This window comes from Lipomyces tetrasporus (assembly GCF_029532465.1).
Source record: "Lipomyces tetrasporus strain NRRL Y-64009 chromosome Unknown POJ06scaffold_6, whole genome shotgun sequence".
NCBI lineage: Eukaryota > Fungi > Ascomycota > Lipomycetes > Lipomycetales > Lipomycetaceae > Lipomyces > Lipomyces tetrasporus.
In genome coordinates, this window is record NW_026611601.1 from 670558 (window position 1) to 687362 (window position 16805).

A 16805-nucleotide genomic window follows, 5' to 3' on the forward strand; every position below is an offset into this window, starting at 1 on the left:
GGTTAGTAAAGGACCATTCAGTGATGCTCACGTTCCCATAATACCCTAAACCTTTTTGGTGAAGTCGAGTTCCTGAATCCGGAACACTGTTTTTGCATTCACGGGTCTTACGTCGCCCTTGTCACATATAAAGCTGAAATCATATAAGAATGGTTCCAAATATTAAAGTTGCCCTGGATGACTTAACTGTTAACAACATCGGCGTGCTTAGGCGTATCAACAACGTCGTCCTACCGACATCATATTCGGACTCATGGTACAAAGACAGTTTAACCGTCGGTGAACTAGCAAAGCTGGGTAGGTCAAAGCATTATGGAAGTAGCAAGATTATGCGATTCTAACAGTTACGGCAGCTTACTTTAATGACATACCAGTGGGCGCAATTCGGTGTTCATTGGAGACACCGCCAAACCACAAGGACCATACGCGAATTTACATTATGACACTCGCGGTGCTCTCACCATACCGCGGCTATGGTATTGGCCGGAAACTTGTCGATCATATTTTGGAGTATGCGAAGAAAATATTTGTCAAAGAAGTATACTGCCACGTGTGGGTCGAGAATGAGGACGCGTTGTCATGGTATCAACATATCGGGTTCGATAAGGGAGAGCTGGTCCCTGGATATTATAAGAAGATGATCCCGGCTGGTGATGCATATATCCTGAAGAAAAGTCTGGAGTAGGCGTGTATGAAAAGTTTTGATTTGTTTAAGATGACGTATAGAATTGTAAATAGGTAAATGGCAGGCAGTATAGCAGGATGATTCCGACTCACATTAGAGTATATACAGGACGAATGCTAGTGTCTATAAAGATACAGCAAGGACATAATTCATACACAGATTATATACAGAAATAATATCCCCCCCCCCCCCCCCCCCCCCCCCCCCCCCCCCCTCTTTCACTCTACATATCATACAGTTTCCCAAATGCCATTTAAGATTGACCCACGCCATCAACAAGTTGATTCTCAGATGACTTAGCCTCTGAGCTAGAGTCAGTTTTATTGTTTGCCGCCTCTGCATTCTGCTTCCGCTCCTCCTCTTTAAGCCGTTCCTGCTTGTCCTCCTTAGTTTCCTCTTTATAACACCACAAGATCGACCATTCGTTCCTCAATAGGGCTGTCGCGATCACTGCCCCGCCGATGCCAGGGCACAGGTATAATAATGCGGGCTGAGCCGTCTTAAATGCATGCATAATGACGATAGTCGTGACTAACGCAGCAGCGTACAACAACATTGCTACGTTGAAAAACGGCTTGGGAAACTTCCTAGCTGATGCATACGCCAGGTTTGGGTTTTTGCGATGAAAATTCCATAGATCGAACCGAAGACACAGCGAGAGGAATATGGCTGGTACGATGATGTCACCAAGCCCTAGCATGGCATTTGATCCTCTAGGCGACGATGCAGTAGCAGGACGAGGTGCGGTGAGTTTAATAGGTACCGTCAGAGACGTCGCCACGGTAACCATAATGTCGGTACCGAAAACAAAAAATATGTCATATATAAACAGTCCAGAGAGCATGATATAGCCGGTCCTAAAGGAATCAATCGTCAAGATCTGGATGCTGCTGAACGCAAAACTGGTGCCAAGAATATTTCCCAGCAGCCAATTCTGAGTATACCAGTTACCGACAACAACAGCCAACCCAATCGGAAGTCCAAGAATGTCTGCTGACGATACGTACCACTTCCCCACCTCCTCGGGGACGGGAGGGAGTTTGCTCAGCTGAGACGAGATTTGGTACTGTCTTAGGATAAAGGATGGAGTGAGCATTTGCCGTAAAGTTGGTTTCTTCACGAGCTGCTTCATTAGATCTTCACGTTCAGTTGACTTCTCGTCCGTGGCATCCGTCGCAGTCACAGAATCAATGCTGTCTATACTCTTGTCTTCGCCATTACCCATCTGTTTGGCTTCTTCAAGTCCATCCCATGGCGGATTCTCTACAACAGTGATTCTCCATCGCGTCAGCGAAGCACCAGTCCGTTTTGCAATGACCTTCAAAGCGGACCCAAATGTCTTAGCAACAGCAAATACCCCGAAAATTGCGAAATACATGTTGAAGAACAGCTCAATATATTTCGCACTAAGCTTCTTGATCAGGAAGTATATTCCCACTAACATGACGCCGCCTATTACTGGCATGAGATAAGCATCCTCTTCCATAAGCTTTTCGCGAGATGGCGGTGGCGAGAGATCTGCAGGATCGAATATCGGGTCTTTCGGATCTGCAGGGAGAGCCGTATCGGGTCGATGTAACGTTGCGTGCGACCCGCAGTAGATCACCACAACCGCCGAGACAAGCAGCACGGAGTAGGTCAATATGACCGGATCAACATGGTGCTGCTCGAGGAACTCCAAAATGGAGCTGGTTGGAATCGATAGCGGCAAGTATTTTGACATAGTTGATGTTATTCAAAGGGAGTGAGTCCAACGAGCTACGGCTGTAGACACTGATTCTGCGCAATGAGGCCAGGATATATGATGGAAAGGAAATGCCAACGAGTCATCAAGGGTTTGGTAGAAACCGTAACGATACAACCCCTGAAAACGCTCATTCCCCCATCCCAATTCACAACTAATCAAACCGCCGAAACATAACCTTAAGGGTTACCACATTTCTTAATACTTACAGACAGAACCTTGGTGAATAACTCTGTTGGTACATCGCGGCACTCTCAGGTGTCATGGCTCCCAGTCTGCCAACTACAGCCGATTTTCCGTGTGATTGCGTGGTCTCCATAACCCCCCCTCCTGCAGGAACTGATCTGACACATGCGTAAGCTACGACACAGCAGGGCTCATGGCGGATGTCTAGATTCAACAGCATTCTAACTGTTAACTGTAGGATTTTATTATTACATGGGATTGGAGATAGGATAGACCCATTCACCATCCTGGCTACTCGTATGAATCTTCCAAGAGCAGTGATTATTGCCCTGCAAGCTCCAAAGCCAATGCCGTTTGACCTTGGCGGCTTTCAATGGGGTAATGACATTGTCTTTTCTAAGGATCTGACAAGTGCATCCGGGTCTTCAGATGACGATGAAATTCTTAGTCCAGACGCAGAGTTCTCAACCAGCCGGAAGTTCCTGGGGGACATCATTGAGCAAGTTTTGGAGAAGAAGTGTGGCTTCATAGCTGCTAAGAATGTGATACTGTGGGGATACGGACAAGGTGGCATGGCTGCGCTGGACATCGCTGCCTGTAGGATGAATCTATGCTCAGTCATTTCAGTTGGAGGATGGTTACCTAGCTGTGTCCGAGCGCGCGAAATCATCGACTTGCCTAGAACCACTAGTGTTTTACTGTGCGGAGGGGAGACAAACTCAAATATCACAGATGAGAGGGTCAAGCAGGCGGAGGAGATATTCAAAGAATGTCGCCGACTGAAATTTCCCATGAAAGGCGACTTCATGCCTCGCAATAAGGAAGAAATATCACCAATATTGAGATTTTTGTTACGGATATTGATACCCGATGAATTAGAGAAGAGAGGATATACTTGATGCATACCATGAAATCCAACTAGGTATTGTAGATAGGGAGCACACAACGGAATTTTAGGGAGCACAAACTTATTGTAGGCACTTAAACTACAAAATCCACTCGGACGTATGCATATTCTAAATATGTTTCGCAAGTCAAGGAACCTAAAAAATTCGATCATGTCTTGAACTGAGAGCCCTGTCCTGATGAGATCATCTATTTGTGTTGTTCTGAGCGACGTACCGATTCCATACATCAGAGTCAATGACCCACCGTTTATCGGTCTCTTTGTCTCCAACCCTCTTCGCCACTTCCTTTATCGTCAAACGAATACTTTCTTTAGAAATTGTTTTGAACCTGAACACAGTTAGATCAACATCACGACAGCTCTGTCCATATTGATAGATTCTACATACTCTCGCTTCAAAGTTTCAATAAGCATTAGCTGGGTCATATCGCTGCCGTGAATTTTCAAAAGTATCTCTTTCAAGTCGTTTTCAGATATTCTCATTGTAAGCGCCTTAGAAGATGTTGAGGCAAAATTGTTCGCATTTGAAGGCTGGAAAGGTGTTTTGCTTGCTGCGCCCGTGCACAAATCAAAGCTCGAGGCTTTGGTGACTGCAAAATAGTCTTTGAAAGGGTCAACGGGGAGAGTAATCGCAGCTATAAGCCTATCAGCAGCAATGCATTATCGAACATTCACTGAGAACTTACGGTGTATCGTCGCAATCTGCATTCCAGTCCCATCAAACTCGTCATTGATGCCAGTATTGAGATCGGTCCAGCAAATACCTTTGGCAACCGGAACCAATGGAGCCAAAATACTTCTTCTCGGCCTATCCCCTTCTTCTGAAACCAAGAAGTCCTTCATCTCATCATCGATGAAGTCGCCCACTGCGCTCTCCTCATCATCTTCACTATCATTCGACCCGCCTTCCAAGTCCTCGCCAATCTCACCATCTTCCTCAACCCACTCTGCCTCTGAATTGTACTCGTAGTTTAGGCGCTCATCAAGGAAAAAAGGATTGTTTCTTGGGATTTGCCGTGTCTTTGTAAATGTACCCATATAAGGTGGTCTAAAGTCTTCCCAGAACCGTAAAAATTTCCGCGGTAGTGACTGAAGGACCGCGCGAAGACGCGTTTCCGACATCTCGTGATCCACCTTGCCATTGTTTGTAGCGATTGTACTGCTTTCATAGTTGAATAAAGAGATCACATCTTTAGCAGTATGAGTAGTGATCTTTCCTCTTCCCCGTAGCTTTACTGGATGCAAATTCATGATTTCCGCGAAGTTTGGTGGAGAAGAAGCTTGCTCTGGAACCACAATGGCGTCAAATGCAGATTGAGATGACCGCAGCTGTGCAATCAACTGATCTAAATGCTGACGCGTAGAATCAAGAGCTGCACCATCTTTTCTGAAAGAATTCACAGGGTAGAGAGTGGCGTTGACTTTAACGTGAAATGGTAGAAAGACTTCTTCGTAATCAGACTTCTTGGCAACCTCCGGTACTCTCATCTCGACCGCTGTGGTGCTTGTTGCAGGTGAGGGTTTCTTGTTAAAGAAGCTTCCTAGTCGCAATTGTTGCTACCATACGTTAGCAATCCCATCCAACAATTATATATCGATTGCACCAACTCGATCTTTTTGTTTGAGTTCTTCCTCTTTCTTTCGTTTCTCCTCCTCCCTTGCGCGTTTCTGTTCTTCCTTTGCACGTCTTTTCTCTTCGCGCTCAGCATCTTTCGCAGCCTTTTCAGCTCTTCTCTTTTCGAGTTCTTCAGCTTTCTTCTTTCTAATATCTTCCCTTTCTGTTTTCTCCTCCTCCGTCAGTTTCGTTCTCTTGCGCTTCGTCTCGGCAGATCCATCGTCGGTCTCGGGCGCACCCTCTGCCGATCTGCTATCTCGAACTGGCGGATCTCCCATTGGCGAAGACATAATATCAATGACGTGCACATTTTCGGGCACTGCTGTAGAAATGGATGCAGTTGCAGGAATAAAATTTGTGGATGTCGTGTTTGCTTGCAAGGGACCTGCGCTGCACCCGTGGCCTCCGACGCTAACCTCAGTGTCCAGGTGTGGCCGGGAAGGTGCTGCTGTCGGGGCTTCCATGACGAATCTAAATAACATTCATGACCTATCCGTGCTCGCAATTGAAATTAGGGATTCAAGAGACGCCTGGAACATAGATGGCAGTTCTTTAGAACGACGCGTCGAAGGCGGCAATGCAGCGGTCAGTCGTGCTGTGCCCTAGACGCGTCAACCACTGAAATTAACCTAACCCGTGTTTCGGCTTTCAATGTACGACACATTGGGGATTGTTAACCGGTGAATTCGCGACTATCCATCAAACTGTTAAGGTTGCAGAATTTATGTTCACCTCACGTGCCTTCTATGTTCAGGTTTAGAAGGACGATCACGTATTAGACTATTTCAAATATTCCACGTAGTCAACCTGAGAATGCAATAACATACAACAAATCCTTTTAAACGACCTACAATTAATATAACCTAGCAATTAACGCCTTCCTCTAATCAACTCAATTTACAAAATGCTTCAAATCAGATCCATTCAGTCACCGTCACTACTACTATAATCTGGGTTGACAATATAGAGAGTCCTTCTAGGGGCTATCGCCTGCTCGTCCAAACTTCCCACACTCAGCCTCCGAGACATCTCCTCACCGGGCAAGACTGTCGTTGACGATTCTAAGATATTTGCAGTGGGAATCTTATTGGTTGCAGTAGCGTCTGCACTCGTAGCTACCTGAAGCGAAGCGTGTGAAACCACTGTCTTCTCGCTGGACGACACTGATCCGCGACTACTAGCCAGTTGAGGATCCTCGTTGCCTGCCATTGACATTCCCAAATTCAGATCTCCGAGTGCGGGCACCTGCGCTGTAGGCAACTCGGTAACAGAATATTCTGTAACAGGCGTACCTTCAACGGTCTTGTCTTCCGGCTTTGACGCTTTGATTCCAGTTTCATCACCCAGTGTAATACCCGAGGCATGGCTGGCTAGTGTCATAGACGGAGTATCACTCATAACTCTAGCATCATTAAGCTCAAGCGTCATATCAAGCTTCGGATGATAATACGCATACGCGTGTGTATACGTAGAATATTCATCGTCGCGAGGCTTTTTAGTCTTTTCCTTCTCTTTGTGGTGATGACTCTGTCTCTGTTTTGTTAAGAAATCTCTTTGCATTCTGTCGGACCACACAGTTGCTCTTTGTCGACGTAGATGCTTGACGTAGTCGGCCTTATTGCTATTTATAGATGGACCACTGGGAGAAGCTGCACCAGCAGGCGTACTGCTTGCGGAAGTATCGGGAAGTTGCGACAGTGTATCGGTAGATGAGATGGTACGTTCGGACAAGTGGCTGGTATGGCTTAGCGAACGCTGTGTCAGAGAAGCCTGGTCCGATATAGCACTGGACCTAGAAACCTCCTGTGATGGAGTGGAAGTCCCAGATTTATCAGAACCTGACGCGACCGTGGAAACCGAATTACTTGACACTATAGACACAGTGCTCCCTCCTTGCTGTGGGTGCGTCTGGAAAGCTGCCCGCCGTATTTGCAGTGGTGCTGTGGGACTTTCCTGGATGGACAAAGCTAGGCTTGATCCACTTGATTCGGTGGAAGACCGCGACAAAGTTCTCGCTGAAGGAGATTCGGAATTGACCAGACCACCAGGGGGCGGAGGTAATGATGGAGAGCTAGCCAGCATCGCGACACTACCATGAGGCCCTCGTCTGCCATCCCTGTTCTCCTGGGATCGGCGACGAAGCACCTGTGCCGGCATCACGTTGTCGGTGGATACCGTCGGCTGGATCGGGTCTACATCACGGTGACTAACCAGTGCCTGGGGCCGTGGTTGAGCAATGTACGGCGACTGCGCGAGGCTCGGGCTGACTTTGTTCAGATACTGGAATGCGGACTGGGTTGGCGGCTGTCCTTGTGCAAGTTGTCCGGAAGCTTGCGAAGTTGCTGCAACACCTGCAGCACTGAAAGCTTGTGTATGCCGAATCGGAGAAGGTGGTCCACCTCCAGGAAACCTTCCACTTGTGAGAGCGGAGAGTGTGTTCACGTCCACGGTAGGCGGAAGTGGCTTTCTCTTCGGGTGCATGCGAGGCAACGGTGGTACTGCCGATCCCGTAGAATAGATACTAGGCATCGAGGACGTAGTAGGTAAGCTGGTCTTTGCAGCAGTTAAAGATGCTGGTAGTGATAGTTGGCTCCCATTTGTACCTCCGTTCGGCAGCGTAACAGTCGGGGGATTTGACACCGGACTGACAGCGACTGGGGAGCGAGACACCATTTCCAGAACTTAACCCGACCCTTGAATTGGGAGTCACGCCAGAGTGATGTGCAAGTTGTGTGATTCTTGACTCTACTAATAGAATGTCTGGAAGAAGAGAAGATGATGCAAGAATATTTAGAAGCAAGAGCTGAGATTTAATGAGAGTAGGCGTATTCCGCTTACGCTGGACCTTGGGAATCGGCAAACGAAACAGAGATTACTTGTCACAGGCATAGATTGGACGTAGCCCTACGGCGGCAAGGGACCCGACTACCATGCAAATCTTCGCAACTTCTCATGTAATTTCCCAAACTCGCCACAGCGCGGGGTCTAAATTTACGAGACTTTATCATTATGAAATTTAGATGACGTTAATATGTTCGACGTTGCATAGGCTGTTGGGGCGGTGCAACCCGTGATCGAAGATATGAATACGTGATTACCCGCTCTTGAGCTTGCCCATCGCTTCGGGTTAGGTCACAGACGCCCCATGTCAAACTTACTGGACATGTGTCCAACGTCTCTCCGTCTATTGAGTCTACAAACTAATACGCCATACCAAGATTAAATGCCTGACAAAATTAAAATTACGCAATCCGACAATAAGCCACTCACTCATATGTCATTCCATCTCGGACGTTCTCATGACTGACCGGAGCTTCGTCCGCAAGACTGTCAAGGTCTTCGTCACTGCTCGCGGATCCCTCGTCGTAGCCAGCCTCTGGATCGTCATCATCGGCCACTACATCGTCGTCATACTCGTCGTCGTCGAAATCGCCGGGACGAATAACTGAGCCGAGGCTGCTGCGGTCAGAGCTAGATCGGTTCGGTTTTCTTCTTTCGAAATCCTGCGCGTGGGCACCTCTGATATGGCTGCTAATAGCATTTGCCACCATTCGTGGTGTCATAGTAGTGGATTTTCGGCGACGCAGTGATGCCGGAGTCCCGGCTATCGGACTTGGCTGAGCTGGCTGAAGAGGTGACTGATCCAGACCGGCCTCTACCCCAGTCGATCTGCCTTCCTCTGCCGCCATAAGTGGTGTCCGCATATCGATCTCGTTAAGTTCATGCTCATAGTCAAGTTCGTCAAGGTCGTATGGTAAAGGCATATTTCTCGAAGCGATAAATCGGCCAACGTTTGTGCAATGTTCATTCTCCATACGGAAGAAAATCCAAACAAATCGCCTGACGACTTCGAGAAGGGCGATCAAAAACGACAACGCAGCTGACTGCTGAACGTTTCCCGGGAAAATAACGTACAATATCCAATCCAGACGTAACAGTACGTCAATGACTATCGCACAATAATAATACCACGGATTTCGAAATCCTAGCTCGTCTCGTAACAATGCGAACATTGAATTCGGTTGGAACAACGACCAATCCATAAACAGATCCCAAAAAGTCGAGTAAATTGTGTTGATAGTTGCGAAGAGAATGAACACGTCTCGATTAGTATCCACACGATCAATACGCCAGATACTCAGGATAACTGCTGTGGCAATCGTAAACGTATACTTTCCTGCATTGGCAAGATGAGGAAACCAATTTCTTGTATCGTAATAACGACGAAAGCATTGTAAGAACCGCCATATTGGCGGTAGAGCATTCAAAAACCCCATTAGGCGTGAGTGCGACGACCCACAGTTCGAGTTTGCTCTCCAATCTCGAGCATACAAGCAGAAGAATAAATCAGCATTACTCAACGAGTAAGTTAAGCTGCAAAATATGTCACCCAAAAAGAAATCACGGAACTCAACCGGATATAGACCCGAAAACATGAGGCGCCACAATGCAATAGTCAGCCATTCCCTTGACCTCCAATGGAAAATCGGAAGAGGTAAAAACAGCACAAGCACACCTCCTCCAACAAAAATCAATGGATACCATTGTGCTGGGACGCGGTTCGGCCAAAAATCATGGAAGCAAAGATACATACATACCGAAAGCCAAAAGAAAAGAAATGAAGGAAGTTCTAGAAACTGTCTGAAGTCTAAATGGCGTTTCTGATCCCATTCAAAAATAAAGGGATAGTTGATTTTGTAGTGAGACCAGGCCATACAATTGATCGCGAAGAGAATGCAAATAAGTATGATCAAGAAACCACCACCGAAGATTTGTAACAAATAAATGGCATTCGTCAAGTCGTCTCCAAAACATCTTTCAATACCGATAACAAGTGATTGGATAAACAGCGGCAAGCCGAGTCCAAGCCAGATACCACTGAGAAACGTCGATGAATAATGACTGGCCGGTTGCTCCCGAGTTCTGAGCTTTTCGATCGCGTGCTTTCGATTTCCTCGCTCGAAATATCGGCTATAAATATCTTCTGTCTGATTCATGAGATTGTCAATAACATTGCTTTCTCCAAAATAGCTTGTGTTAACTTTGTCCATGTACCAGGGTGAGATGCTAGAATTTGTCATTTTGTCGAACTTCTTCGTGATCTTTTGCATCCCAGTCCGATTCAGTAGGTGATAAGACTTGAGTAATTCAAGTCCTCTGTAGTATTCCATGACAGCCTGTAGGACAATTAGAACCGTAAACCGACCAACATAGATCCTACGACTTACATGCTTCAGCTTCTTCCTAGCGGCGTTGTAAGGGACGCTCATAGCAGCTGCACGGCGCGTATAGTCGCTCTGGCCATTGGGCTGCGACTGCATCTGTTTTGAAACAAACGGCAGTTGGTGGAGATCAAGCTTTTTACGGAACGATGCCCACTGCTGTACAATTTGATCTGCCATGGTCCTCGACTTCTGCTTTCTGTTGTTCTTGATGGTGACTCCATTGGCACCTTCTTCTCTCATGAATCTGTCGCGTTCTTGCATTTTCTGGTCTCGCAGTAAATGCAATTGCTCCTTAATTCTCTCGAAACGTACAACGGCCTCCTGTTCCTTTTCGCGATAGAAAGTTTGAATTTTTGCGAATTCCGCATCCAACCAATTGATAAAGTCCCGATAATCAGCCTCCTCACTCATGCGCCTTCGAGCTTCCACTAACGATGTTCGAACCGTTGAACCAGCGGTTGACCTCCGAGTGGCCGATGGACGATGTGTAAGATGTGTAACTAGTTCTTGAGGAGGTTCTGCGCCATATTTCGAAGTCTTCTTTAAAATAGACTTCTCTGACCGGGACGTGACGGGAGTAGGGCCATCCATAAATGACACGTTCGTAGATTGCCTGGTCAACGGTGTTCGTGTATCAGCATTCCGCATCACGGTACGCTCGTGGCTCGTAGTGGATCCGGTAACGGTCTCATGAGGAGCTAGTGCAGGGGGGCCGAGACCAAGAGGCGGCACCTTTTGCTCTAGATCACCATTTGGCATGAAAGTGACCGACATAGAACCATCTGATATATCCTCGATCGCATGTGACGACGAAGACTGCTGGTCTGCGCTGTGGGAAAGAGCAGGCGGTGGAAGGTGGAATGTATTTGGAGGAGTGGCAATGATACTACCATAAACTTCCAAATTCTGAACCCTATCACTTTTGGAATCTTTTCGTCGAGTAGGAATATCAATAGACGCAGAGGAGCTAAGTAGCTGTTGAGGTGTAATTCTGGAAATATTTTCGGTCTGCACATCTTGACTGGCTACCTCTAATCCAATGGTTTCAGCAGACTCCAACGCGGACTCCTGTATTCCATGCACTGATGTGGACCTGAATGAGTCCGGTTGATTTTTCTGGTCCTGCCGAATTGCGCTTCCTCTGAAACCGAATCCTCTCTTGAGTTTTTTCAATCGTTTCTTACCGCCCTATAGATTCGTTAGATTAATCCACTATAGGATGTATGCAAATAAACCACCTTGTAGTCAAGATACTGAATCCTCCATTCTGGGACCTATACGGACATGAGTAAGAACTCGTCTCATCTCTTCGTCATGCAGATCATCTCCATTCGAAGACATACCAGATTATCATTAAGGTACCTGCAACGATCGTTAGATTTCGTCTGTCAACAGAAGTGCAGATCAGATTCTACATACCGTGCGAATTTCATTGTGTGAGACTATCGCCTGGCAACAGATCCAAGTCGAGGTGTCAATACGATCGCCAAGGGCAGTGCGGCGCTCGACGTACTTTTGAACTTGCGCCGCCTGTCGTCTTATCGCCGCACAAGAGAAAATTCTGTTCTCTGTTGGAGCTAGTCAGTTAGCCGACTTACATCGGTCATGAGGGGCAGCTGCTGGCGACTTTGACTGGCCCTAAGCAGCAAATGGCAAATCTCTCTGAGAGCACGGGATCTATAACCCTAACCCGCATGCTACCCCTGACAGTAGGGTATGGGCTGTCGTTTCTTGGGATTGTGAAAGCCGGGTGGCGTGGCGATCTTACGCGGGTTTACCCAAACAATACCATCATTGAAATAAATAAAATACTAGTAACTTATAGTTAAGTTAAGTTAAGTTAATAATTATTAATTATATAATAATGAAAAACATGCAGATAACCAACGATTAATTAGTGCCAGTTTTTTGTGAGTGATTTTTTTTTACTGCTGGGCTCGTGTCACAGCGCGTTTTCTTTCTACCTATATTCGATGATGATCTGTACTACCGTACGCTACAGGCGTGAATCGCAGCCCAAATATAGTGTCTGTTAAGAAGATCACTACTCTATCATTAGGAGGATTTAGAGTGCAAGCTAAGACAGCTAATTCCTCAAGTTCGTGTAATACCACGCGCCTACAACCCAAAAGGTGGCAAATTGTACAGTCGTGGCAATCATACTAATAGTATTCATATAAAATCCGTTGAAATCCATAACTCCAGTAATATGCAAAATCCAATCGTTCTCTATCTTCGTCATTGATTTAAGTATGAAGACGACCTTGCTTACTCTCCGGCAATTGATGATTTCTTCTCCGTCTTTTTCTCCTCTTACGACTCGCAGACTGTGACGATGAAGTTAGATCTTCGTTTTCAAAGTCGTCTTGCTCGGCCGATTCTTCAATTTCCCCACTCCCCTTATGCTGTCTGAAGTTGCGAGAAGCGCCCTTGCCGGCCACTCGCCGGCCAGGTTCGATATCCTTCCGCAACCTGTCGGGCTCCTGCTCCAGAAACCGATACTTTGGTATCTGACCATCTTGAAATAGCTCCTCACATTGCGCCCGGACACTTTCAATCACGGAGAGCCAATTGCGCGGTGACTGTGCTCCGTCCAGTGCCGGCATGCCAATGAGCGCAGCAACATTAAGCAAATCGTTCCATTTCATCGTGTGTAGCTTCCGTCTTGTTAGGGAAGGCGCCTGTGTAGATCTCATGGCGATCATTGCATCCATTATCCCATTCACTAATTGCAAGATATTGGCGTGTAGATGCGGATATAAAAGCGACTTTTCTATTTCGTCGTTGGAATACCTTATACTAGAAATATCTTCGCCTTCAGAATCGCCACTCTGTCCTTGCTTGAACGGATCGCCTGTTCTGCGAGTCTGAGCCCGCCACTCTCGAGTCAGTGATCGAATTCCGGCGGCTGAGATTTCAGATATTAGCGGCTTGGAGTAGAAGGGAGGCGTAAATAATTTATGCGTCAAGAGACGATAGCTTTCGTAGCCAAATTCCTCCTCTTCTAGGTGCTCGTCATTTGGCCTCTCATTGTTCACGATATCAATGGATTCGGGAGCCTTCTTGTCGCGGACATAATCGAAGTCATGTGCTAGATCTTCCTTTCTCGAGACAGGGGTATTATCCACCGGTAGCTGCCAACTAGCCAACGGCCATGCAGTCCAGCTTTGAGACACGATTCTTTTCGAGTATTGTCCGTTATGCGTTCCGATGCTGCCCGAACCATTCTCAATGTCGTGTCTTTGCAGTCGTCGACGGCGTTCATCTAGAGCGCGCAACCTTGCAGAAGCAACTAAATGTTCTGACAAAGACGTCCTGTGATTATATTCCAGCACCTTTAACAATGCCCGAAAATCACCAATCTCGCTGTGTTTCGACGACTTAAATTCAACTTCGACCTGGCTGTCCCCCCCATCTTCGTCGTCAATGTCGTCTCCATCTATATCTGACTGTGGGCCATCATCGCTTTGATTAGTTATATCGTTCTCGCCGTTGTCGGATCCAGATTCGTTCTCCGGCGAGTACTCTGATCCTCCTGCGGATGAAGGCAGCTGAGTGGCCGGAATACTCGACTGGCCATCAGCGTCGCTATCGGTTGAAGTCGACATCTCAGATAGCTAAGCCAGAATTGCGGCAAGAATTATCCTGCCTTCGATCATTTCATTGTTAGTTCAAATTACGATGTTGGTCGACAGCGATGATACTTTGTCGTCAGCGTTGGGTAAGGGTAATGTATGTCAGTATCATCAGTCGAGAAACTTGAATTAATGTATTAAGTCAGATATAAGATTACAAACGTTTGATATTAAATGTGAAATGGAAGATACTGCTATACTACGATTACAGTGTCAAGCTAAGGGCGGAATTGTAGGTCGCATTTTGTTCCTGCCATTTCTATTACCCCGCCAAAGAAGGGCGTGCCAACCCACGGCAGGACCTGTCTGAACTGAAAATGTCCGATAGCGATAACGACAACACCGACGGTCTTGCGCACTCTATGACCAGAAAAGACAATATCGATGACATTTCTAGTGACGATGACGATGATGACGATGACGATGATAACGATGACGTCGGCGTTGACAGCTTAAGAGACTTGCTCCACGGCAAGGCGTTCACGGATGACGTTAGCAGGAAACGAGAAGAGCGGTTAGCTCTCGAAGCCAAGAAACGCGGCGGCCTCGTACGTGTCTGTCCGACGGAAGATGTTGCTGCAACTCGCGAAATGGAAAGACGCCCGAGCTCCGTAGCAGCTAGTAGAACTGCGTGATAGAACCATCACTCACAATCAGCGGTCTGTTTCATGGCTTATACGATTTGGGCTTGAATCAAACGCCGATATTCTACTATAGGTCTAGTTACCCTACGGTCTACCGCCAACTTCCAATTTGTGACGTCGTATGCGCCGCTTGAAACGCTTGGAAGGTTTAGGGCGGCCCCAGCCCAGACACGCAGTATGGCATCTCGTCGCAAGAAGCAAACCCGGAATAAAATCTGTTGGGTAATTTAAATACTTGGACACATTCAAATTGTGAATTCCGTTGGGATCTGCAATCGTCAGCTAGTATGCCTTGTCTGCAATAGGCACTCAGCATTTAGTGCAGACACGCATCCGCAATTGCCGGCTACCCATTGAAAGGCGGCCGGTATGTGCGCTGAACAGGAAACGCTGTTGAGCAGTCAAAAACCAGTTGGACCCGGATGGAATAACTAGTTCGCCTAAAATGATTTAGCGAGCATCCAGCTGCAAAAACTATTCGACATGGCGGTCGTCGCAAACATTCTCGCTTCGTTAATTGTTTTCTCGCCTAATGACTTGTACCTGGAGCAGGACGCATGTGTGGTGAAAAGGTGCCGAGTCCGTCGTCATCTGACGGAAGTCTCAGTTTGAGCTGCCGTTGACGATCATCCCAACATCATGAACGACCGGGACGCGGGGACGCGAATTCGCATAAGTTATATGCACGACTGCGCGGGTCGTAGTCGCGCAAGTCTCGGACTCAACTCCGAACCGCCAGGGTCGTCATCCGTCATCACTTCACCTCTCATAAGTATCTCGTAGTATTGCAAGTACCACGGTAACACTGTGGCGTATCAGTGTGATTGCTACTCATCTGGTCATGACCTCGCTTAAATATTACCAGTTCCGGGGACGCGTGCTCAACTGTGGGCACGGGGGATAAGGAACGGTGTTAGAATTTTCTCTATCACAATTATGTTCCTGTTATTTGTCTATGTATATGTATACGAATATATACATACATATGAGAGGCCAGCTTCTTGGAGCTGGCCGTTGTTGCTTGTGACCCATGGCAGGGCGTAACCACCAGACATTTTTGTTGTATTTCTTGCTAACTTTGTATGTCTGGTCGGCCGTCTAATACAAGCGTTCTGTTCACTGTTCCCTTATGTATCTAAGAGAGCTGCTAGAGCCTTTGTTGACTGGAGAGCTGTTTCCAGAATTTACACAGATAGCGAGTACGTATTGTTTATGTCTAGTTTTGCGATAGGTGATAGCTGATGCCATTTTCAGAGCTTCCAGACGAAAATGATCAAGTCTCGCAATTCTCCGGCGTGGTTGAACGGCTGCCGCGGAACAACTACTAATTGCTAAAGAGAATTATCGAACACCTTGCCATGTACGTACAACCAATAGAGTGCACGTTGTGTTTACGTCATTCTAACTGAACCTTAGAATTTCCAGCCACGGCGATATTAACAAAATGCATGCCGTAAACCTTGCGATTGTGTTCTCAATGAGCCTTCTACCCGGCAATAATCCATTCTCCGTGTCATCTGATTTGGGATCGATACAGACCATGCTGCGGACAATGATTACTTACGCAAGCCAGATATTTAGTGCCGACTATAGCCCAGGAGCTAAGTCTTCTTTGGTTGCTGAAAGCGAGAGCTTCCTCACGCCGCCGCCACCTGTCCCGGAGAAGGATAGCCAAGCTCGTCCAGTTCAGGATCCTCATACACTCGAGACGCCGTCAAATCGGGAAAGTTATCAGGAAGTCAGTGTCTTTTGATTCATTTCGGGTATGAAATTCAAAAAAGGAAAGAAAAAAAGGGAAGAAGGTATTATGCGTGCAAGCGGGTCTTGCATGCCAATCCAATCTAACGGGGCCCTTTCATAAGATCATGTGGCATTTCAGACTCATGCACGATCGGGCTTGACGATGCTTATGACATGATATGAACAATGTAGAATATTGCTTATTTGTTGTTATGCTTAGAATTGGCGTTTGCGTAACGGGAAATGCTGATGTGTCTTCGTGTGTTTGAACTAGGTTTTAGTCTTAGGTTTGGAGTCAATGCTTATTTGGCAGAGGCGTCTTAGATTGTCAATATGAACGAATTGCTTCCAATTTCTTTAACCTTTCAACGCTTACAAAATATACCTTGTTAGAGTAAATTGTAAGACTATGCGATGGGATTAC

At 46.7% G+C, this 16805-nt stretch overlaps 9 protein-coding genes across 9 annotated transcripts; 4 read left to right on the forward strand and 5 right to left on the reverse strand.

Annotated features, from left to right (window-relative positions):
- Positions 1 to 21: 21 nt before the first annotated feature.
- POJ06DRAFT_116549 (acyl-CoA N-acyltransferase) lies at positions 22 to 869 on the forward strand. Its single transcript, XM_056184170.1, has 2 exons — positions 22 to 297; positions 354 to 869. Exons 1-2 carry the CDS (start codon positions 150 to 152, stop codon positions 683 to 685), a joined length of 480 nt encoding a protein of 159 aa, XP_056043229.1. The 5' UTR covers positions 22 to 149; the 3' UTR covers positions 686 to 869.
- Positions 870 to 897: 28 nt separating this feature from the next.
- Positions 898 to 2455, reverse strand: POJ06DRAFT_254474 (signal peptide peptidase-domain-containing protein). The gene has a single exon (XM_056187780.1). The coding sequence runs from the start codon at positions 2406 to 2408 to the stop codon at positions 939 to 941; it is 1470 nt and encodes a 489-aa protein (XP_056043230.1). The 5' UTR covers positions 2409 to 2455; the 3' UTR covers positions 898 to 938.
- A 134-nt stretch (positions 2456 to 2589) lies between these two features.
- POJ06DRAFT_254475 (uncharacterized protein) lies at positions 2590 to 3568 on the forward strand. The gene is made up of 2 exons (XM_056187781.1): positions 2590 to 2784; positions 2854 to 3568. Exons 1-2 carry the CDS (start codon positions 2693 to 2695, stop codon positions 3512 to 3514), a joined length of 753 nt encoding a protein of 250 aa, XP_056043231.1. The 5' UTR covers positions 2590 to 2692; the 3' UTR covers positions 3515 to 3568.
- POJ06DRAFT_254476 (chromatin assembly factor 1 subunit A-domain-containing protein) lies at positions 3569 to 5697 on the reverse strand (the record flags this gene model as incomplete). Its single annotated transcript, XM_056187782.1, has 4 exons — positions 5131 to 5697; positions 4209 to 5079; positions 3911 to 4157; positions 3569 to 3851 (listed from the first exon to the last, which is right to left on the reverse strand). Coding segments are annotated over exons 1-4 (1748 nt in total), but the record flags the coding sequence as incomplete, so codon positions are not given.
- A 282-nt stretch (positions 5698 to 5979) lies between these two features.
- On the reverse strand, positions 5980 to 8120 carry POJ06DRAFT_116594 (uncharacterized protein). The gene has a single exon (XM_056184171.1). It carries the CDS (start codon positions 7808 to 7810, stop codon positions 6062 to 6064), a length of 1749 nt encoding a protein of 582 aa, XP_056043233.1. The 5' UTR covers positions 7811 to 8120; the 3' UTR covers positions 5980 to 6061.
- Positions 8121 to 8139: 19 nt separating this feature from the next.
- On the reverse strand, positions 8140 to 11996 carry POJ06DRAFT_301649 (EXS family protein). The gene is made up of 5 exons (XM_056190740.1): positions 11782 to 11996; positions 11706 to 11724; positions 11601 to 11636; positions 10366 to 11550; positions 8140 to 10314 (listed from the first exon to the last, which is right to left on the reverse strand). The coding sequence occupies exons 1-5, from the start codon at positions 11793 to 11795 to the stop codon at positions 8404 to 8406; spliced, it is 3165 nt and encodes a 1054-aa protein (XP_056043234.1). The 5' UTR covers positions 11796 to 11996; the 3' UTR covers positions 8140 to 8403.
- Positions 11997 to 12152: 156 nt separating this feature from the next.
- On the reverse strand, positions 12153 to 14050 carry POJ06DRAFT_254479 (uncharacterized protein). The gene is made up of 2 exons (XM_056187783.1): positions 12262 to 14050; positions 12153 to 12198 (listed from the first exon to the last, which is right to left on the reverse strand). The coding sequence occupies exon 1, from the start codon at positions 13968 to 13970 to the stop codon at positions 12609 to 12611; it is 1362 nt and encodes a 453-aa protein (XP_056043235.1). The 5' UTR covers positions 13971 to 14050; the 3' UTR covers positions 12153 to 12198; positions 12262 to 12608.
- A 14-nt stretch (positions 14051 to 14064) lies between these two features.
- Positions 14065 to 14711, forward strand: POJ06DRAFT_116603 (uncharacterized protein). The gene has a single exon (XM_056184172.1). The coding sequence runs from the start codon at positions 14315 to 14317 to the stop codon at positions 14630 to 14632; it is 318 nt and encodes a 105-aa protein (XP_056043236.1). The 5' UTR covers positions 14065 to 14314; the 3' UTR covers positions 14633 to 14711.
- A 1374-nt stretch (positions 14712 to 16085) lies between these two features.
- Positions 16086 to 16394, forward strand: POJ06DRAFT_238547 (uncharacterized protein; the record flags this gene model as incomplete). Its single annotated transcript, XM_056185998.1, has 1 exon — positions 16086 to 16394. One exon carries the CDS (start codon positions 16086 to 16088, stop codon positions 16392 to 16394), a length of 309 nt encoding a protein of 102 aa, XP_056043237.1.
- Between the last annotated feature and the right edge of the window lie 411 nt (positions 16395 to 16805).

Coding starts and splice junctions, on each gene's coding strand:
- POJ06DRAFT_254479 (XM_056187783.1), bottom strand. CDS start 13,970: ATGTCGACTTCAACCGATAGCGACGCTGATGGCCAGTCGAGTATTCCG.
- POJ06DRAFT_254475 (XM_056187781.1), top strand. CDS start 2,693: ATGGCTCCCAGTCTGCCAACTACAGCCGATTTTCCGTGTGATTGCGTG. Junction 2,785..2,853: donor GGAACTGATCTGACACATGC/GTAAGCTACGAC, acceptor TGTTAACTGTAG/GATTTTATTATTACATGGGA.
- POJ06DRAFT_254474 (XM_056187780.1), bottom strand. CDS start 2,408: ATGTCAAAATACTTGCCGCTATCGATTCCAACCAGCTCCATTTTGGAG.
- POJ06DRAFT_116549 (XM_056184170.1), top strand. CDS start 150: ATGGTTCCAAATATTAAAGTTGCCCTGGATGACTTAACTGTTAACAAC. Junction 298..353: donor CGGTGAACTAGCAAAGCTGG/GTAGGTCAAAGC, acceptor CAGTTACGGCAG/CTTACTTTAATGACATACCA.
- POJ06DRAFT_116603 (XM_056184172.1), top strand. CDS start 14,315: ATGTCCGATAGCGATAACGACAACACCGACGGTCTTGCGCACTCTATG.
- POJ06DRAFT_301649 (XM_056190740.1), bottom strand. Junction 11,551..11,600: donor TTCAGTATCTTGACTACAAG/GTGGTTTATTTG, acceptor ACGAATCTATAG/GGCGGTAAGAAACGATTGAA. Junction 10,315..10,365: donor CTAGGAAGAAGCTGAAGCAT/GTAAGTCGTAGG, acceptor ATTGTCCTACAG/GCTGTCATGGAATACTACAG.
- POJ06DRAFT_116594 (XM_056184171.1), bottom strand. CDS start 7,810: ATGGTGTCTCGCTCCCCAGTCGCTGTCAGTCCGGTGTCAAATCCCCCG.